General features: G+C 32.4%; 1 protein-coding gene across 1 annotated transcript in view; it reads left to right on the forward strand.

The window, feature by feature from the left end:
* Positions 1 to 23,389, forward strand: part of LOC129226068 (equilibrative nucleobase transporter 1-like) — a 130,865-nt gene that overhangs the window by 88,496 nt on the left and 18,980 nt on the right. Inside the window, exons 3-7 of the mRNA XM_054860652.1 lie at positions 7,053 to 7,099; positions 11,170 to 11,246; positions 15,507 to 15,599; positions 17,509 to 17,716; positions 21,735 to 21,794. Of these exons, the coding sequence (XP_054716627.1) occupies positions 7,053 to 7,099; positions 11,170 to 11,246; positions 15,507 to 15,599; positions 17,509 to 17,716; positions 21,735 to 21,794 (485 nt within the window). The remainder of the gene's footprint in view (positions 1 to 7,052; positions 7,100 to 11,169; positions 11,247 to 15,506; positions 15,600 to 17,508; positions 17,717 to 21,734; positions 21,795 to 23,389) is intronic.

The raw sequence follows: 23,389 nt of genomic DNA on the forward strand, positions 1-23,389 counted from the left end.
AAACTTTATTCTGGTTGAGATGTATAAAGAAATTAAAGTTCATTTTGTAAGATATTTCTCAGTTGCCGAATGGTAAGATATGTTTTCCATTCCAAAAATCGCAGGTTCTGTTTCGGCACGTCACAAAATTAAATTATTAAATTTTTTATATAAAAAAATAAACCGTTTGTTACGGTGGAAAATTTGCAAAATTGAACTTACGTGAAAGACTGCACTAGCTCTAAATAGAAATATCATATCTCCAAGCGTAGTATGGTTGCAGGTGAAAATAAAACAAAAAAATTTTAATCTGTACTTTAGGTTATATTTTTTAAAAAATGTAAATCATGAAATAAATAACAGAGAGAGCGTCAGAAAAGAAAAAAAAAAGAAAGAAACAGGCTACAATATTAAACACGAGAATAAAGAATTGTTCATTAAAACTATGTACCTTAAATAACATAAACTCAACAAAAATAATATAATCATAAAACGACTGTTTTTTACAAAAAAGAATTGGCGTAAGGTGTCGAAACTGACCTTTTTTGACCCCAAAACAAACATCTGCCAACCATGACATCTACCCAAAAGAAAGAGGTGCGGTCTTTCAAATATTGTTTTCCAGCTACACTACTGTATATATACATATAGCATTACCAATAGGTATAACGAAAAAAGTAACAACAAATAAATTGTTAGCTCAGCCGGAGTACCAGATAATTTAATTTAAAAAAGAAAAGGCTCACCTAAATATTAGAAAGCTTCAAAACTTTTCCACAGTACCAATGAGAACAGGAAAAAAAAAACACACTCAACAATTTTTTAAATGGGGGGAAAATTAGACAGTAAAAATCCTTATTTAAAACCTCTGGATAATGGAAATCGAATGTAAAATTAAGCAACTTGGAAGTCGCCAAGCAAGTTAAAAATGAAGTCAAATCAATATAGATGTTGTTGCTAGGATGGATTTTATAGAAGACAAAAGGATCACCAGAAAAGTGAAAAAAGGTACTTTTGGAAATAATTTTCGCGACAGAAAGTGTGAGAAGAACCAAGCAAGTTAGACAAAACATTACTAATGGATACATGGGAAACTTGCAATTGAAGAACTGCAAAACTAAAAAAAAAAAAGATGAATAAAGCAGAAATTAAAAATGTTCGAACTGAATATATTGTACTGCACTGAGAAAAAGGAAATTTCAGATTGATTAATGAGTTAAAATTTTGCAGATGAATGTATTTGAAAGAAAGAAAATGCGATTTTATCACAAGTGCATCAATGCAAGTTTCCAAACTGCTCACCGTTCAAAAGAACGGTCGTTCATTTTTTAGATGAACGAACGGATCCGTTCATTTTAAGGATTCGTTCTTTTTGACCATATTCGTTCATGAACGACGCATCCCTAATACATATATATATACAGTAGGACCTCCATATATCGAAGTAGCAAATTGCCGGAAAAAAAATCGACATATATTAAATTCGATATATAGAAACGATCGTATTTTATCATAAAAATCTCCTAAAACATAAAAATTAAAGCTAATTTACGTGCATGAAACCAAATTTTTAATTTATACGAGCATCAGATTAAACGAAAGTTAATAACTGAAAAATGAACATTTTTGTGCCTTCATACATCCTCATTCTTCGGCAGTTCAACTTGATTAGCAACATGAGGGGATTTTCGTTTTGACAATGTAATCGAGAGAAAAGTAAAAAATCGATCTACTTAACATGAATGATTTTTACTGAAGCTAAAAAGACTAGGAATGATAATCAACAGACAAAAAGGATAACTTGAAACTGATTTTACAGTATTAGTGGTTACAACTAAAATTTGAAATACACTTGAGGGAATTTAAGAACTCCAGAACGGAACAACGACCTATCTACACACCCAGATTTCTTATGAGTTTCTTAGCAACCTTTAGTAAACATAATTTTTTCCCCTAACCTTCATTTTTAATGAGTCAAACAGTCTAAAGTGAAAAAAAAAAAAAACTACAAATGTCTTGAAAAAAATTTCGATATATAGAGATTTTTTCGATATATAGAAACAATTTTTCTATGTAACGAACATTGAAATTTGATGGGATTTTGATATATAGAAAACTTCGATATGTGGAAGTTCGATATATGGAGGCTCCACTGTATATAGATAGATAGATAGATAGATAGATAGATAGATAGATAGATAGATAGATAGATAGATAGATATACATATATATATACATACATACATACGTCTGTGTAAAAATGTCATGCCCGTATAAATATATTGATCATATTATTACTACTATTATATTACTTTTGTTCAGCACATTTCGTTTTACGCAAAACTTATCCTTTTATCTAAAAGCAAATGTTGAATTACTTATTACTTATTACTCTTTCTTTTTAAAGTTCAGGGTCAATAACGAACGTAATAGTACTTTGTTTAAAAACTTACTCAGATAAACCTTTGAAATATATATATAACACACCCGTGCAAATATATTGAGTATATGTTTTTCTATTATTATATTACTTTAGTGCAGCACATTCCGTTGTGCGCAAAACTTATCCTTTTATATAACAGCAAATGGTTGAGTTATTCCCTCATTTTAAAGTTCAGGGTCGGTAAAGAACGTAATACATTGTTTTAAAAACTCATTCAGATAAACCTTACATGCAAATTCTTATCATAACAAGATCCAAAATGGTGATATTATGAGGGGAAAGAGATTTTAATATGAAGTAAGATCGAAATCTATTACTTTGTATGCGTATACATCATTGAAAGTTTCCACATTAATGATTCATTTCTTTCTCTTTATAGCAAAACTTTTCTTTGTGTCTTTAATGGATAAATTTTAAAAATTGAATTTTAGTTTCTATGAAAGATACTTCGCTTGATCAACAATTTTAAGTAAATATCGTATTCTATTAATTTTTGATGGATGTTTCCCTTACTTTTAATATTTATTCATAAGATCATCATGCTTTTTCCTTGCATTCATAATGCGATTACAGGGTGACCGGGTGATAATAAGGTGACCGGAAATTAATGATTTTTCAAACAAATAAATTTTTACCAAGATTTTATTTTCAACCAATGGTGAATTACCTTCGTTATCAATGTCATTCTTTCATCTAATGCACAAATTTCTAAACCCGGAAAGATAAAAGGTGAATTCCAGCGGTAACGAAAGGACGGTTTTTACAAAAAAAAAATCGATGAATTTCTGTCTGTGACCATATCAAAATACATATTTTTTCAAAAACTGACGCATAGACTTTTCTACACATCATAGTAAGTTGCTAAAAAAGTCAAAGCCAAGAAATTCTCTTTAGTAACTTTTTTAAAAATCAAATTTAAAAAACGTTAACGGAAGGCATTTTTACGACATGATTTTCACGCTATCGTGTTCTCCCCAAAAGTTCAGCTAAACTATAAGAGCGAAAATTGTACAAAAATTAGAGCACATACGGGAGTGTTCAATCATTACAATTTTACCTGTAGTTTTAAAAAATTATTATTTTAAGCATATAAATTATGCATTTGTTAAGGGTAACGGAAGGACAGTGACGGAAGGAAAAGAAGTCCAAAGCAATTAAACTTGGTAAATTTCAACTAAAAAACATTTATTCAGTTAATACAGCAGTCCGAAACAATGATATCTAATACCTGAGCCATCTGTTACAGTTTTGAATTCTTTAAATACTCAATAATTTTATCAGATTCCATAGAACATTTACCTTCTTTTTCAGGAAATACAAAGACCATTCCCACATTATTATGCATTCTCAAACAAAAGCTATTTCTATTCCTTTATCTTCTATATGAAGTACCTGTCCAATATTGCCCTTTGTTAATTTATTTCCCTTCTATCCAACTAACAAAACTTGTCCAAACGTTAATGAGTTATTTGTCATGTTCTTTATGATTTGGTGTTTTTTATTCAGTTGTATCTTCATTTTTAACATTATTTAAAACTGTCCTCAGTCTGTTCAGTTTGAAGTGAAATCTCCTTCGATTTGTTGAAGTACTTACTATATTCAATAACATAACTTGTTACAGGGTTCAAATAGTACATATTTTGTGTGTCAGGATGAGAATGGATATTACTCCATCTTTGTGAAAGTTGATCTTTAAATTTACTGATCTTTTCTTAGTACGTTTAACAGTTGAACCAGTGCACTCAACATTTCTTTCCTGTCACTTGTGACTTCAAATCTGAAAGTAGTTTCAATATTGTGTTGTTACAATATGAATTTCAAGTTTGTAAGCAAATGTTTCTGCTTGAATTGCCTTGTCATATCACAAACATGTCATTCCAAAATGATTTTCACATGCTTAGGTATTTTTAGGTAGTTTTCATGATTTTTATCACATACAATTGAAGAAATAAAATCACAAAACATTTTTGTAAAAATTTGAATAAAAGTTTATTTTTTAAATAACTACTAAACTTGACTACTAACTTTAAACAATAGTTTGTTTGCAACTAGCATTCTTAAATATTGTAACGGATCCGGTGCGACTTCCACTTTCTTGAAAGGACGACACAGTTCGTGAGAAAAATACAGGAAATTTATTTACACTATGTACAGGAAAGATCGTCAACTACTGCTAAATTAATCACCAGCAATTAAGCAAATATCTCTCAACACCGTAAACTCAACGGTTACACACGTATTTACTTCCAAATACGCAAAAATACAGCTCAAAAGGCTTCACAAAACAGAGCAATAAATGCTCTCCAGCTTTCCGCTGCAACGATTCACAAGCAAAAACTAACTCGAAACTGAAACTTTTTATCATGCGTAACGGCCTTTTATACACACCGAAAAGAGAGCTCTCAAATATTCCACAAGATTCCAAATGCTTCTCGAAAATCGTGGAATGTTATTTTATTTCTTTTCCTTCATAAATTTTATCAGTGAAAAATAGGAGTCCATATACTTTAGCCAAATGTGTAGGGGCTGTCTATTCATTACAAGAAACTGTTAACAGGTTGCGTTACTACAATAATTTTAGATGACAGATAATTTAGTAAACGCCAAATTTAGGCAAATTAATCACAAAAATAATTACTATCTACCGAATTTGTAACAATATTACCCTCCATCAGCTTATAGATAAATGTCTTTCTGTTACCGTATTTTTTTGTCCTTCCGTTACCATTAAAAACCATATAAATTAAATATCTATCAAAATTTTAACTATACCTCCTTGACAAAGGACACAATTCTGTTTTGCATTAAAAAAAAAACATTACTTTCCATACCCCACAGGTTCTTGGTGAACTGATTGAGATGTTGTATTTCGGTAACGGAAGGAAATCAAATTGTCACCTCAGTAGTGGACCTATGTCATGGTTGAAATAAAAGAAATTTGAACTTTCTTACCAAAAAGCTTAACTAGACATTCAAAAGATAAATGTTAACCTAAATATTATTTGCTCATAATAAATTTATTCAAATTACAGTATCTAACAAAACAAATACTTTTTGCTCTGTAAAAACAGAAAGAGAAAACTTGATTTTGCATTTGATTTTCTGAAAGTCATCAAACTATTTGCCAAAAACAGGTTAAGATTCAAGGAATTAATTTTTTTCTGAAGAGAATGGTATATAGCAAGTGGCAAAATATTACATTTTTTTTTAATTCAAGTGTCATGTGTGTGTGTGTGTGTGTGTGTCTCCTTTTTCCTGAAATTCACCAAAAATCAACTGGTTTTGGGACAAAATACGTGGGAATGGCATTTTGGATCTCAGAACCATTTTTAGTTTCTTGTCTAAAAGTGATATAGCGCTCGGAACAAAGGGAAATCAGTTAGTACAATATCGGAAAACTATATTCCAGTGACTGTCAATAGAAAATACATTATTCTGAAACATTATTATGCAAGACCACACTGATCTGATCGAGACGAATCTTATAAAAATAAAATAATGAATTTCCGTAAATTGCCGCTCTTACTATTCACACACGGCACTGCACCACCTAATTGCCTTTTATTCCTTGCGCCACGAGACAAAAGTTATGAAAATTTGACTCATGCCCAAATTGCCATATCCACATATTTTCTTTAAAACCGTTTATTTTTTTTCTCGATCCGGGACGGAAAATTTGTACACTGCATGCAAAGCATAGTTGATAAAAAGAGAAGTTTCATTGTTGATTAAAAATAAAACATGCTAAAAATGTATTTATTTGAAACAAAAAGAATGATTTTGCTATATTTACTTTCTTTTAGACATCGTAGAATGATTAAATGTAGAAAAAAAGGACACTTTTTATTTTGGAATGACTTAAAAACGTATGGCAAACGGTGATTTTGTCTCGCACGTGACACCTCATATATCTCATTAAAAATAATATTTTAAAATATTAATGAACAATTTTTTCTGCTTAGCAAATCATAAACGTATATGTAATTTCTTAAGCAAAAAATTTCGTCATTATCTTTTAAAATTATTACTCTTAAATGAAATATACGAACAGTCACGTGCGTGAAAAAGTGTTGACATTTTCTAGGAATGACCCAGTTTGTATTATATGTAGTATTTTTAGTTAGTGCTTTTATTATTTTCATTAAAATGTTATTTTAGACGTTTAAATGTATTTAGGCTTTATGCATTACTATCTATATCTCGTTTTCCGCAAAGAACTTCTGAATAGAACTTCACTAATTTACATATATTTTCAAGAGCAGGAGAGGAGACGGTATGTAGTTGACACACATTTTACGTTTGTTATTAATGTTAAGGGCAAATTAAAGTTTAATGTAATAAATAGGAATGTAATACTAAAACCCCCATACTTTTTTTTTTTTTTTACAAAACTCGCTATTATAATTTTTCGATATTTATTCAAAACTTTGAAAGAAAATTTTAACGACAGAATTGCATTTCCACATACTATCCTGCGAAACTTATATGACATAAATATTTTCACTATTCTTATGGCAATGTATAAATACATATATCCATACGTGTATGTGAGAGGGTTGGAGCGTATCGCAACGTGCAAGTTTCTTTATGTAACTCTCAAAGTATTAAAACTTTCTTTTCCCCCTTTCAGCTGCCTGATATCTGTTGGCACTATTCTTCTTTCTGTTACAACAAAAGGTAAGCCCACTTTTATTATTTCATGATTAAAGATTTAAAAGCCGTTTTTTAGTTTTAACAACTCTTTTAAGAAGTTTTTAACATAGAAATTCAATTTAAAGGTTAAATCAAAAACATTTACTAAAAGCTTTGCCTATATCAGCGTGTATCAACCTTTTGGCATCCACGACCCAATTTTCAATCATTATCTTCATCGTTCCCCTAGACCTCCTCAAAAAGTAGTAATATAAATACAGTTGAGCTCTCTTAATACGATCACGTTTAATACGAAACCACGGCTAAAATGATCATTTTGTTCGTCAAGTTCCGTTTGCTATCTAATTACATTAAAAATTCCGCGTATAATACGTACATTAAATTTAAAGTCTCGGCTAAGACGAACAAAAACTTCTGACCTCTTTACTTAAAATGTTCTTGCTATTGTTATTTTCTTTTTTAGAAATTGTTCATCACTTTGTTAAGTAGTAGAAGTCTCAATTTGTAAAGAGAAGAAAATATTAAATACTTCACATAGAAAATAAAGCCCGTTCATTTGTTTATCTGTGAACATTTCAATTCACTCGGAGATAAAACTGTTCATCTTCCATCGTGAATTACAACCTATTCCACGATTTTCGATTATCATTTTCCTTTTTCAATATTCTCGAAAAACATTCATTTATAAGAAATAGATGATTTTTTTTTCTGAATGTGATAATAGTTAGATTACAATGTGTGTAATTGTAGGGATGTTTTTTAAATATAGGTAAGCATTTCTTCGTTTTTTCAGTTTCACTCATTCACGGTTGTTACGAATAACGGCTAATACGAACAAATTCGTAGATTTTTGACATTACATATTAACGGAATTCAACTGTAATAATGCATGTAAGTATGTTGACGCTAAAACTGCAGTATAACCTTAAGTAGAAACATGTTTTAAAGCTAAATATTGTTTTTCAATTAAATAAGAGCTTTCAGTTTATTTCAATATGTTTTTACTCAATTCTTTTGTTAAATAGCTAAATGTACTGTGTTGATTCATAAAAGCCATTTTATGACAAATGTTTGTCATACGACAATTATAATAATTATTCTAGTTTTACTTTTATATTTTACATTGCACAATTATCCGAAATTTATCAGAACAGAACTTGATTGCTTACATGTAAATAACAACATTAACTCTATAATGAAGTCCCGGATGTTCCATTATGATACGGACAATGCTATTGTATACGAGATTCAAAGCAAACAATAACGATAAAATTAAGATGTCGTATTGACGTTAAAAATCAAGTTAATTTCACTTAATAGTGAAGATGTATTTCGTTTCGCCTTTCTTTCAGTAAGTTAATCAATTTTTTACATTTTTCTTCGTTGTGCTCGTGTCCCACTTTTAGAGTAATTGCCCCATTGGTTGAGAATCCCTGGTCTAGATGATGTTTGTGCTTAAGTATTAATGAGGAACCCAAGAAGGGTTTGTGAATTCCGAAATAAATACTAATAATTTTCAGTGCTGGCAATATCGTCATTAAAATATTAATTAAATTTCAAAGTTTCTTAATCTGCTATCACTGCACGTAAACAGTGAACAGTTTGTTTCTTTAGTCAAAATTTATAAGAAATCTGAAAAAAACGTGCAATAGTTTTTTTAAAAATTGGGATATCTACACTCGGGTTAAAATTTTCTCTGGCGCGATTAGTTCCGTGTCTGTGGGTGGAAAAGTGGCAAAAACCACATAAAACATTGTATAAGTTTTTTTTTTTTAATAATCCGTGTATCAAAATGGAGCTCCAGGGCGCACAACGTTGTAAACCTGTACCTGTATATTAAATTTCATATTTCTAGGCTATCGTTTTTATGAGAAGCGCGTCACAAAAACACCCATGAAAGCACACACACGCGACTTCTTATTTGATTATATATATAGATGCATGAAAATACAGTGTTTTATTGAATATAATATTTACTTAGATAGATATGGATAGATAGGCATAGAGATAGATGAATGTAGAGTTAGATAGATACGCATTGATTAATATAAATAACTGTAGAGATAGATAGAAACAGAGATATATGTACAAAGATTGATAGTTATAGAAATAAGTACAGAGACAGAGATATAGAGAAATTAGGTGTGGAAAATGATTTGTTAAAATTAATATTTATACAGATATCTACAGATTGATACACATTGGAGATTAGAGATAAATAGCTTGATATAGATTGATAAATATAGAAGGATTTAATAAATCTAGAGTTAGATTGGATATATTTCAATAGACAGATGTACAGATACAAAGATATTGGTTGTATTAAATATTTTACGGGAGGTCATATTTAATTAAGTCGAAAATAAAAGCTAACTTAGTTCTTTCAAGGTCTACTTTATCGGCATTGCGTTTATCCTTCCGTGTACCAGACGCGCTAAACCGACTTTGCCTCCCCAGAAATTAAGGAAGATTACTCACTAAACTGGTTAAAAAAAAATCCCCTTAAGGCAGGCATTAGAAGAAATCAATCCATTCGTCCACTATAATTACTGTCTCATATAACTGATAATTTTCTTCTGCGTTTACCTAATTATTCTTCTTTTGAACTGTTTTCTGCCTTATTAGCGATAAAAATTATGAATGTAACGCCCTATCTGGTTTTAGGGGAGGATAGCTCTGCACGAACGTCAGTTATACTGTTTTTTTTTTCATTTAACTTTTCACACTTTGAAATTAGTTTGAGAGATTTGTCGAGTTGATGCAGATTCTATCGTGGGTAAAATTGGTTTTCGCTGTTTTGCTTCAGCTTAATAAAGTAGTGTTAATGAACTCGAAAAGTTGTTACATACTACAAATAGCTGTTACATAGCTACAAATTTTAGCTTGGTGATTTTGAGGTGCATATTTTTATGTGATATGTATGAAGAAGTAATTTTTGACGCAGATTGTAGAAATGCAGGCTGTAAACTAAATCTTTCAACCACATTTATTTTCTTGATTGGAGACTCTAGTACTTATATGCTTAATACATTTTAAGTATAACATCTTTTTCCTAATTATTACTGAGACACTGAAGTATTTTATGTTTGTGCAAATAGAGTGTTTTTCACTTACAACTTCGCTTAGGCCTTTTTTTTTTGCGCTATTTTAATGATAAATTGTATATAACTTGAATATTGATTTCAAGGTGTACACTTTGAAGTGAATTATACCGTTTACGTTTTATTGAAGAATATATTACTTGCTCCTTATATTCTTCGTGTACATCTGGCATTGAAAATAAGGTCCCATATGTACAGTAAAAAAAGGGGGCTTAACTTTTTGGGAGAGCGGAAATTCTCAATTTTCCGAATAGAACTCCAAATTTCGCCGAATGATGATAATTTTGCCGAATAGAACTCCAAATTTTGCCAAATGATGATAATTTGGCCGAATTAACAGAAAACATTTGCCGAGTAAGGAAACTTTTGGAAGGTCACAATGACCTCCCGTGATCTGACATTGGGTGCCCTTGTTTAGACATAACTATTACGAATGATTGGACAAACCCTCATTTGTTTCGGGGCAAGAGATGGTAGTAGTAGCCGTGGAAGGGTCTCATAACCTCATATAAATATATATAATAGCGAATTCACTGAGTGAGTAACTCTCTGACGTCACCAACAATGAAACTCGCGCCACAGCATGATAATTTAATAATATTTCGTGGCAATGTTTCACATGCAGGGAAATGCTTTATTTTGACAAGGCTGAACTAGACCCGGTAACTAACTGTTTTACTGGTAAGACTAATTTTAGGAGAACGAAGGAAAGAAAAAGTGGTCAACAATGAACGCTATCTACTGGAGTTTAGGGTTCATCCACTGGCTTTAAGGTTAAAATTTCAACTATCAAACTCTCACCAAATAGGCAATTGCTTCGTTCAAGTGCAGATGCGTTTTTCACCCGTCACACCTTAAAGGGCGATTTTCTAGTTTATTAATAACAATCTTTCTGAATTTATTTTTGCAATATGTATGTTAAAATTTATTGTGCTAGTTTCTGTAAAACACACACAATGCAGATTTTTAAAATTTATCATTTCTTATTTTCAGAAACGTCCTACCTGATATTCCCAGCCTTAATTCTTTGGTGCCTCGCCGGCGTTCCACTACGCCTTGCTAACATGCAGGTATTAATCAAATTATTTATAGTGTCACCAGTTTGATTTTATTTGTTTACATACAAAACATTTATAATGGGTCGAATGTTTTGAATAAGAAAGTAATGCGCAAGAGGACTGCAAAGGCCCTAGCCGGGTTTCTATGTTAAATCTGCCCTTTGCAGTTTTTTTCGACTCGCACTTGGGGGATCATTTGGTGTCGTATAAAAATAATTTAGACAAATTTTCAGCTCTTTATCTCAAACAACCGTCGAGTTTTTCAAAAACAAAAAACCTGTTTTTTCGATTTTAATTTTTTTATAATAAAATTCAAAATTAATGAATGGTATTTTTTTTACTTATTCTTAGGCATAAAATACATGAAAATTCATGATTTTTAAACGAAAAGCAATTTTTGGCGACGGAAATAAAATTTAATTATTTTTTTTTTCAATGCTTTTCTGAAAAGTGTCACTCACCAAATTTTGTCAGAAAATGTCTTTTATACGCCTCTACACTCAGGAGTTTTTTCGAATTTTTTGAAGTGGTGGAACAATACGAAAAAAATTGAAAAGTGATTTTTTTTTCATGATTTTGCGTTTAAACAAATTTAAAATTTTTTATTGCCAAAAAAATTCGTCTGAACTAAGTCAGAAAAAAATCGCCTGCTAAGTGAAAAGAAAATTAAAATTTTTTAAAATTATTATTTTGAAAATACCATTTTACCAGAGAAAAAAAAAGAAAATCATAAAACCAAATTCAGACATCATGCATAAAATTATTTGGAGTGTAAAAAATTATTAAAGAGTTCTTAAATAAATATTATTCAATGCTAAATTGTACATATAGACGATTATATAATATGTCCACGCTATTTTGAATAATTTTTTAGTCTGGATCCAGTAATAGACTATATAACTAGATAGGTGGCGCTAAAAGCAGAGTAAATATTTCACCATTTCACTTTACCCAGCTATTTCACTTTACCCCACATTCCCCTACATTTGATTGTAATACAAATATCGATACACACATTACATCCATTGCACCATTAAAATGAGCGAATATTAGTGTTGAAGATTTTGAATGTTAGCAATGCGAAAACATGATGTGTAATTTACTTAGTATAAATTTTTAATTCATATAAGGAATCTGCAAGCGTCATTTCATATTAAACCAACAAATGGTTTTACCGCATCTTTTCCAATTTTAATAAATTTGGTAGGATAACAATCTTGTGCAATCCAAAACAGTTTGTTTTATTTCTTGGAAAAAAAGTTTTCCTAAAATTTTCATATTCTATAATTTTCAGAGGTAATTTTTTCTTGACTGGAATAGACTGCATTTATTACTACATGGTTAAAATATTACCAGATAGGTCGCACTAAAAGCAGAGCAAATATTTCGCTATTTCACTTTTCCCCGCTATTTGACTTTGCCCCATATTCCCCTATATAGCCATTCCACTGAAAACGGTCATTTTGTCCAGCACGTGACGATTCCTATCTTTACTAATTATAAAGCTCAAAGCCTCTCTGTCAGGATGTCTGGATGTCTAGATATCTGGATTTCTGGATGTCTGTGACGCGCATAGCGCCTAGACCGTTCGGCCGATTTTCATGAAATTTGGCACAAAGTTAGTTTGCAGCATGGAGGTGTGCACCTCGAAGCGATTTTTCGAAAATTTGGTTTTGTTCTTTTTCTATTTCAATTTTAAGAACATTTTCCGGAGAAAGAGAACTTAACTATCATAAGATGGACGAGTAAATTACGAAATTATCACGACGTGAAATGGGAGAGCGAATGAACATAGTCAATGGGCGGGAAATTCGTCATCCATTATTTGTAAATATACAGGCGAACCGAATGACCTTTTAATTGTTAACTACGGGCAAAGTCTTGTGGGTACCACTAGTATTTAATAAAAAAAGGAATAATATTAATAGTAATGACAAAATGTTTTACTTAAGAAGTCGAAGTTAAGAATACATTTGTAATTTCTTAAGCAACAAAATTATGTTCATTATCCTTTTAAATTATTATCTTTAGTACGAAGCTTCACGTGCAATTACCCTTTTCCGTGGAATGGCCCGTAGGCACAATAATTGTTATACAAAAACCGTGTAACATTTAAGAAAATCAAACTTGAACTGCTTATACCGCGTTACCTCAGCTTGAAATGCTCTTCAAGGCCACACCTATTGTCGATGAAGAGCTTCACTTGTCTCAAGCTGTTCGAATCGACCCTGACACTACTCTTCGGCAAACTGGAACAATCATCTTTCGACATTGCGAATTACTTACTTTCCTATTAGTTTTACACACGCATGTTCTGTCAACAATACTTTTATCTCACAGCCACGGTTGTGAATATGTTTTATGGTTGAGAACACGGTAGCTGATGAACTTCGTGTGACAACTGATGTGTTCGATAGCCTGTGATTTTACATGCATGAGTAAGAGTGGCATCAGTAAACGATTTGAGCATGAAGATGGGTGGGTTTGAAAAAGTCTTCTTGAGTCCTTTTTTGTATCTTTTGCACAATCATGGGAGAAAAAAAACGAACGGAATCCCATCTAATTATTCAGCCATCATGAGGGTCGACGAGAGGCCACGTCAGCCTGGTCGGAAACTAGGAGCCCGGACCTTGGAGAAGTGCCGCTGACATTGTATAAGTTTTTCAATTTTATGAGGGGAGGGGGGTTACAATTTTATGGCGGGTGACCAAAACGACAAAAGGCCCACGTTGGGTCTTGGTGGCCCTGGCCATAATGTACACCAAAAAGCGTGTATGGTATTAATCTACACTGATTTAAAGTTTTCTTTTAAACCAGTGAAATTAAATTTTGCTTGCGTACACCTTGTTCATATAAAAGTGAGCTTAAAATTTAAAGTACTGACTAAGATGCTATACTTTTGACAACAAAAGGGGATTCAAAATGCTCAAATTACAAATCTAAATGCCGAGCTTAACTACATTTTAACCATTTAACTGAAGGTATTTGCAAAAAGATCATTATTTACTTTAACATCCTAGTTCGCCAGTAGAGGTTCAGAAAGCAAGCATCGACGAGTTTTAAAAAGAAAGTACTGTCAGTTGGGGTAATTTTTGTCATATTCGGGGTGAATTTGCCACTTTTTAAATGCTAGTTTGTATCATTTATGAAGCTAGACATTCATTTTCACGTGAAAACTCTGGTGCAAGGAGGATTACTCTTAGTGAAATTTTTCTGTCTCAGTTTAAAAAAAAAAACTCATTTGCGGATTACAAGCCTCAAGTTCAGACAGCTTTTAAGATTAATTCGGACGGTGGTATGAAACTCAGATGTCTGGTAACCCTAAAATGAGGTAGGACGAGATATCTTGTTGTACCATAATTCTGTTCTTGACTTGTAAAAGTCAAAAGGCAATATTTATAATGCCCATACTGGTACACCACACTAATATTCATATTACACTTAACGAGAGCAAGATGGTGATAATTTCAAGTCAGAATTAAAACCAATAGCAATATTTGAAAAAGTACGTTAACAGTACGTCTCTTAACAGTACAATGAAGAATTGCTGGTAAGAAGGGGGAAAATATACAATAATCAAATATGTTGCAAACTTGTCAGAAGCCTTATCAATATATTAGGAACTACAGGACGCAGAGAAGTCAAAAAAAAAAAAAAGAAAAATCGGTTTTTATAAAGCTTCGGTAATTCGATAAGCAAAGTATTTACACTATAATTTCTTATGAATGCGTTTATTTTATATAGGACAAATTAAGTGTGATCTTAAATTCTGTTTGAAAGGACTTGAAAATTGCGTCCAAAGTTGAGATTTATGTCGTTACGCCATCTCTCAGCATTGTTGGTTGAACTGAAACCATCCAACTTTGTTCAACTGTATTCGATCTGGATTTGGGGGGAATCTTACCTCATTTGAAGAAATTAAACTTCCCTTGTCAACGACGACTATTTATAATTTTTTTTTTTTTTTTTGTCTTTTTAATTTGTACTTGGAATTGCATTATGTCATTTTGCTTCTCAGTTTTTACAAAATCATACTTTTCTTTTTTGTTGTTGTAAAGTTAATCATTTACATTTATTACCTACTTCTCGATATTATCTGTGCTATGTTGTGATACTATTGAAATTAAGACTGAGGGAAATATTTTCTAAAATTCTCATTTATAAGAATATTCACTAATTATTACTACGGAGAATTTTATACCTTTACTGCATTCATTGAAAACTATTTGAATCAAATAAATAGTAACTGGTAATTACTCTTTTATTTTCTAGATTGCCAATTTGTTTCCGAACCGACGTTCTACAGTGATAACATTATACAGTGGCGCATTTACAGCGTCTGCTTCCATATTTATTTTAACAAAGGTTTGTACTTGCATGGATTTATAAGAACCGCTATTTTTACATTCAAATCTTGATTGTCTTGAAATATATTTGATGATTTTCATAAAAACCGGCCTTAATTACTGTAGAAATGCAAAGTTAAAGCACTAAAGTTTCCCGTAGAGCTTTCCGGTCTTGTGTAACATTTACACATAGATGAGAATGTCCGTCATCGTAGGTCACACACTTTGATCTCACTAAATACCTATCCGCCACAAATTATTGTTATTGTTAAATGAAATGAACGGTTGGAATGCAATACATATTTTAGTGCAAGAAATGTTTATTTTGATGGAATAAAGTGGACAATAAATAACTAAAGTGAAATATGTGTATAACGATACTGTCTATAACGATAATCTGTCTATAACTTTTTTTTTTTTGGCCCCCAGCAAAATGTCAGCACGAATAATCAAACTGCTATAACGATAACCTGTCTGTTACGAATTTTTTTTAGGTCCCAACAGTATTGTTGTAGACAGTTTTCAGTGTATAGATTTCAAAGGTAATTGTGTGTGCTCAATTTTCATTCATGCTTTATCCAGACTAAGAAGGCATGCTGCTGTTAAATTCCGTTGTCTTGTACTCTCTTTCCTCATAATCCAAAGCCTTTATTCACCTATACACAGGAAAAATGTTTTCAAACGTGCTTGGTCATTTGGAAAAAAATATGAGAGAAATGGTAAGAGTTTGGATAATTGGGCAGTTCGGTCTATTGAAGTTTGCAGAATCGGCACATTATTGCATCCAAAAAAAAAACAGCTATTTTTGGGGAGAAACGAAAAAAAGCCTGTCGGCAACTTTTGATCGGTTTTAATAATTTTCATTTTCTTCAGTAATTAATATTCAAGTAGCGTAGATGAAACAAAAGTTACAATTGACTGACTATCTAGCGCGTTTCGTGTAATTGATACCTTCAAAGAAAGTATTATATTTACATCAGGAATAAATTAACGAATAGAATTTCTTCATTGCGTGTTTAATTCATTTGGATTACAACTGTCTTAAATTCATTATCCTTTATTTACATTTAGCAAATCAAGCATTTAGTCAATAAATTGAATAATTAGATAAATTAACTCATGTTTTCAGGGCCAGATTTCACACTAAAATGCTTTTACGCGGAGAATTAAATGCTCATTGTTTTGATTCCTGGAAGTGTTTTTAAAAATGTTGAAATATGAAATAAAATACAAAAGCTTTGTTCAATCCAATGTTTCTTTGCTATGCATACGAATTCACAGCAACTAATAAACTTTGTATATAAGACCTGAAATGGAACACTGCATAATTGGTAATTTAGTCGTATTGCATTCATAAATTACATGGCATAAATCAAATCCATGTAGTGAATTACACTTCAAAAAAAAAAAAAAATCTGCATGCTGCCAAACTTTCCATTTCCAAATGATTGATTAAATGTTAGTTATAATGTTTATAAACTTAGAAATTTAAATAATTGTGAATCTTATTTAACATATATTTTGAGTCTTTAATCTTAAATGTTAATAGTTTACGTTTATTATAAAACTACATACTGAGTCAACTCACTGCATTCATCAAATCAAATGTCTCCGAAGGGACATCTCCGTTTTAGAGACAATATGTCCAGTCCACTTAGTGTTCCTTATTGAGAGGTTCTACTGCAGGGGTGCCCACTCTTCTATGAACAAAGCACCCTAAATATCATGAAGACCCCCCAAAAAAAGTATACCCCCTCGCCCCTAAAAATTTCAATGGCGCAGTCTGAGTCATGGACCCCCCCCCCTGCCCTAAGGTGGGAACTTCTGTCTACTATTCTTAATACATTTAGGAGAGAGGGGAAGATATTCAGTTTTAATTTTTTGTTAAGTTGTATTCTAATTTATTATAATTATTTTCTGTCTGGCAGTACGGATACGACGCAGGCCTGTCGTGGGAATGGGTGTGCTACATTCTGATGGCATACAGTGCGTGCATGCTGCCCATCACCCTCTTCTGCCTTCCTGTCGATAGGATACGGGACGACACCGAGAAGGGTCGACAGTCGATCTTCAAGAAAGTGGGAGACATCGCCGTCATATCATCCGGGCAAGACGGAAAATTCAACATCATACCAGGTGAGCAGTGAACCCGGTAGCATTTCTCCAGAGTTGACTCTCATTTGTGTAACGTATTTTTTAAGCGCTAAAATAAAAGATAGTGTTGAATTAAAAAGCCATGATATATTTTTTTGGATCAATGTGTGAGAAAATCTTCCTTATTTCAATTTGACTGAGTTACACAATATTTTTAGCCAGCTTCACAATACTAATTATACTTTTAATTGAATAAGATAACCAGTAAAGTTCTTACTTTGGTTAATGGTCAGAAAGGAAATGGCTTACAGAAATTGTAGCTTATTGTTAGCCCTCAAATAAATATCCATCTGTATCTTCTTGCATGTCTTTTATCTAAGCAGTAAAACTTCGGGGTCTTGGACGCAAAGAAGTCCATGAGTGCTTGGCACGGGCCCTTCATTGGTGAAAGATTTTCCACCAACAAGGTCTAATTAATGAACGGTTTTCTATGGATCCGTGGATGTGGGCACCATAATTTGAAGAGCACTGAAATAGGATCCACTTATTTGCTTGTATATGCAACACATTTTTTTTCACTGAACAGTTTGCTCAGAGTAGTTAGAGGACTTACGAAAAACAGTTCCTCCAAATTTGGCATTTTATTCTAAAGTTTTTTTTTTTTTCATGTCTGTATGCATCTTCTACGCAGTGCAGTGCATCAACATAATAAAATACGAATTTGCATTAAAAAGAGCTGAGTTTTCGGAATTGTTTGGCAAAATTCGACTGTCCTGTTCAAGAGAAATATGTCGCTGAAATTTCAAGGTCCGATTTCTGGCTGTGTTTTCGAAAAAATAACAATAACAAAACTCCAAAAATAATCACTGAGTATTTTAGTGCTGCCATCTGTTAGAGAAACAGTGAACAAATGTTTTATTACGTGAAAAACACCGCCAGCTCAGTCAATTCCAGCCGAGGACTGCAGTTTCGTTCTTATTAGCACTCATCAGCCCGGCTTAGGAAGTGACTGAACTGGAGGTGGAAAACCTCTTAACGAAGAGTGCCAAACAAACTGGTAGCTAATATAGATTAGAGGGGCCGCCGGACCGCCCACCAACCAGATGGCTCGACTGTGCCGAAAAAGACTTAAAAACTGTTGGCCTCAGTGCATAGAGGAAATCTGTTTCTGACAGGGCGGGATGGAGGAAACTGATTGAGACGGTCTTAGCATGCCCTAGGCTGTAGTGCCGAAAAAGAAGAAGACGGATATAGAATTAGCACAGACCAGACGAGTGACCGAAGCACTGGGTTGGCAATTTACTGAATAAATGTTATATTATATACAATTTTTACAATTAGTTTTTTAAGCAACGTTTTGCTATACTATATGCATTCTATATTAGGGAATTATAGAAAACAATTGGTTTGGAGATTAAAAACAAATAAAAAATGAGAAATAAAAGGTAAGGCCATTTTTAGTGCAAAAATAAGTGAAATAGCGTTAATAAATTAAATATTATAACTTTTATCGTAAATAGAGTCTTCACAAAACCACGATTTTTGTAGCACCTCCCAGCCCTCTTTTTAATTGACTTCAAAAGGAGGTGGTTATTAGCTCATACCCCAGGTATGTATTGCTTGTCTGTCCGTTCGTAACGGACTTCTTGGTGAACCGATTTCGCTGATTCTCTTTTTAATGGATACGGGATACAGTCGTCCCTCGCTACTTCGCGCTTCGATTTTCGCGGCTTCACTACATCGCGGTTTTTTCTAGGTTTTTTTTTTTTTTTCAAATATAGTAATCAACCTTTTTTATGCGGTCGTATAAGCTTTTTACTAACAAAGCTTTTAAAGCCGTTTACTTACATTAGAATAACAAAGTATGTCTTTTAAGTAAGGTGAGCTCTTTTGAGGGGCTGTAGTTGTACTAGTCGAGGGAGTGGAGGTATAAAATCTCCGAAGAAAGTGAAGGGAATCGCTATCTCATTTTTACCGTTAAGCACTAACTGAAAAGTATAAATCACTGTATTATTACTAGGGGATAAATACATCTGTAGTGCAGATGGTGTTCAACAATGTACTAGCTTTGTAAGTTGTATACGTAATAATACCTTTAATGAGGATGAATGTTGAGGAAATACGGGGGTACATACGGTCACTAACTGGCAATTAATTTTCATCGATTAGTAGTAGTGTGTAATAACTAGTGTATTATTTTGTGCAATATATTGAATACTACAAATTTAATGGTGGCTAATAAGGGTGCTGTTTTATGTCTAGGGTGCTCTATTTTAAAAACCTATTGAAGTTTTATGTGCTCTAATAAGGAAAATATTCGGTTTATAAATACAGAATCCTACTTCGCGGAAATTCAGTTATCGCGGTGAAGTCTGGAACTAATTAACCGCGATAAACGAGGGTTGACTGTAGTCTGATTTACACTATATGATCAAAAGTATTGGGACACTTTCAAAAATTCACATTTGTACGGATTTCTCAAGAAATAAAAGACCTATTGCTCTGTAATTTTTTCACATATAAGGTATACCAGCTGTCATTTTCCAGTAAAAACTAAGTTTACTATTCATTTAGCGAACCAGCAACAAATTGAGGAAACAAAAAAAGGTTTTTGATCATTTTTTATTGTAAATAGCTGGTAATAAGCTATAAATTTTAGAAATAAATTAAAAAACTATCTAGAATTTATTTTTATCTTTTCGTGAAAGTGTCTCTTATACCCACGGAGATAAAGCATTTCTTTCAAAAATACAAAAAAAAAATTTCTAAGGTTTTCGGCTCATATCACGCGCAGTTTTCCGTCAAACGTTACTAAACTTTCAAAATGTTTGACAGCATATCAGAAAAACATAATAATAAAATTTGCAGTTAAAATATCGAAAATTCACTGAAATATGAACGTTTAAAGCAATTAATATTTCACTGCGCATGCGCGAAAGATAGCAGTTTACAACTTTCATAATCGGAAGCCCTGATATATCCTACAACTCATTAAAAAAATGCAACTTGATGTCTTTAAAAAGAAAAAAGTTATCAGTGATCTAATGAGCCGAATTTTAATAATTCTTGGATAGACGATGACTCGTGAGGGATCGTTCGCCAATAATCCGTTCTTATCATGAATCACTCTGCTATGATAAGAGGAAATTGTTGCCAGTTTGCGAACGACCCCTTACCATTCGACGCCTATCCAAGAATTATAGAAATTTGACTCATAAGATGGCTGATAGCTTTTTAAAGTTTAAATATATTGAGGTGGAATTTTCTTATGAGTTGCAGGATCTATCTGAGCTTTGGATTATGAAAGTTACAAATTGCTATCTTTCGCGCATGAACAGTGAAAAATTCATTGCTTTAACGTTCGTATTTCATTGAATTTTCAATATTTTTGCTTCAAATTATATTGTTATATTTCTCTAATATGCTGTCAAACATTCTGAAAGTTTTGCAACGTTTGACGGAAAACTCTGCGTTATATGAGCCGAAAACCTTTGAAAAAAAAAAATTGTATTTTTGAAAGAAATGCTTATATTTCCGTGGATATGAGGGATACTTTCCCGAAAATATAAAAATAAATTCCAGATATTTAAATTCCAGATAGTATGTCAACTTTTTTCTGAAATTTATAGCTTATTCCTAGCTATTTACAATGAAAAATCATCAAAAACCTTTTTTGTTTTCTCAATTTGTTGCTGGTCCTCTAAATGAATAGTTGACTTAATTTTTATTGAAAAATGACAGCTGGAGTATACATTTTATGTGAAAAAAATTACAGGACACTTTGTCTTCTATTTCTCGAAAAATCCGTAAAAATCTGAATTTTTGAAAGTGTCCCAATATTTTTGGTCATATAGTGTAGGTTCCACATCTTTGATCGACTATATTTGTTCTAAAAAGAATGAAATAAAAATATTTTTTGTAAAAAAGAAACTGACTTCAATACTACTACTGGAAATATTTTTGAAAAAGTTTTTTTTTTTTTTTAATGTTTTTTGAACACCATTGATACAACTTTTAAACAACCAAAACTTTTGAGTTGAATCTTTAATTATCTTTTTAGGGTCTCCATTTTCAGCTAAGAAAGTCATAGAAGGTTTAGAACCAATTCCTCAAATGAAAGGTAATTTGTATTTCTTATTTTAATTTGTCTAACCTAGACCTGTCCATGAACCTAGAAAAATAACTTCTTTCAAAACTAATCAAGCATAACTTTTCCCGTGCAGACACTTCCCCTCCTCTCCAATACATAAAGGCCCTTTCCCTTCCTGCTCTTTTGAAAAATAATCATCGGCCCGGATCCCCTACTTAATTTTCTCATAAATTATATGAAATAAAAAGAAATAAATGGAAAAAATGCAATTCTAACTCCTTTCTTTATTTCTGCGTTATCGGTTTTAATCAATCAAACAGTCAAAAGAGAGCAGTAGATTTGCGAAAACAAGAATGAAAATTTCCAGTTGTTTTTGAAAGTTATATAATTTAGCATCAAATTCAAGTAAGTTTTAAAAGGAAATATTTTGTAAGAAAGTAGAGATGAAGGCCGCAGAAATTTCAAATTTGACTAACTACAATGCTCAAAAAAATGAGAAGGGCACTTGATTTTAACAAAACTGTGCAAAATAATTTTCCGAAATCTAATGTTCAATGAACTTTCATGCTTTAAAGCGCGGCAGAAAACTTAAAAATAAAACTTGACTTGGAAATCAACGTTTCTGACGTCAAAAAGCGGAAGAAGTAATAAGAGTAGAAATATCGATTTCGCAGAAGCATCTTTTTTTACAATCTGAGCAAAACAACACTGGAGATTCTAGATGTGTGGTATTGATCTGAGTGGTGCAATTCAACCGTACAGCTTTTGTTTAGAAAAAATGTAACTCGAAAATGCCAGGACAACGTGATGTACCTGAATCCACGACCTGCGGCGGATTATTGGAAGAGAGGAATCAGGGCAAACATGAAGAAGTGCAGCAGACAATGTTAGAGGGACAAGAATTGCCATTACAAGACTAGTCAATTAAAAGAAACTTTAAATGTGAGGCATGAATCAGAACAAGATCGTCCACTCGTTATCACAGCAAATGACGATTAATAAATCCTTTTAGCAGCTTCACGAAACTGTAGTCGATTCCAAGAAACTGGAAAAACGAGACATAATTAGAACAAGATCGTTCACTTGTTATCACAGCAAAGGACGATCGCAAAATCCTTTCAGCAGCTTTGCAAGACTGGTCGATTCTAAGAAACTGGAAATATGACGCATGAATCAGAACAAGATCGTCCACTTGTTATCACAGCAAAGGAAGATCGCTAAACCCTTTCAGCAGCTTTGCAAGACTGTAGTCGATTCTAAGAAACTGGAATTATGATACATGAATCAGAACAAGATCGTGCACTTGTTATCACAGCAAATGACAATCGTTAAATCCCTTTATCAGCTTGTCAAGACAGAACAATCATGCTACTCAGCTGCAAAGACAGTTTCGTTAGATAAAAGGGCGAGGATCGCACGTCATCCGAAATAGGCTTCATCAGATATGTATGTATGCACGTAGACCAACGGTCTGTTTTCTGTTAACATATTATATTCCACGTTACCCCGTGCCTGCCACTTTTTGTAGTTTAACCGGTTGGAAGGGGCCCAGAAGACAACTCTGTCTTTTATCTGGAACAGAAGTCGAGCAATCTCTGGTCCAGCACCCCCCAGAGTTATCGATT

Source organism: Uloborus diversus, chromosome 7 (genome assembly GCF_026930045.1).
Source record: "Uloborus diversus isolate 005 chromosome 7, Udiv.v.3.1, whole genome shotgun sequence".
In the NCBI taxonomy this organism is placed as follows: Eukaryota; Metazoa; Arthropoda; class Arachnida; order Araneae; family Uloboridae; genus Uloborus; species Uloborus diversus.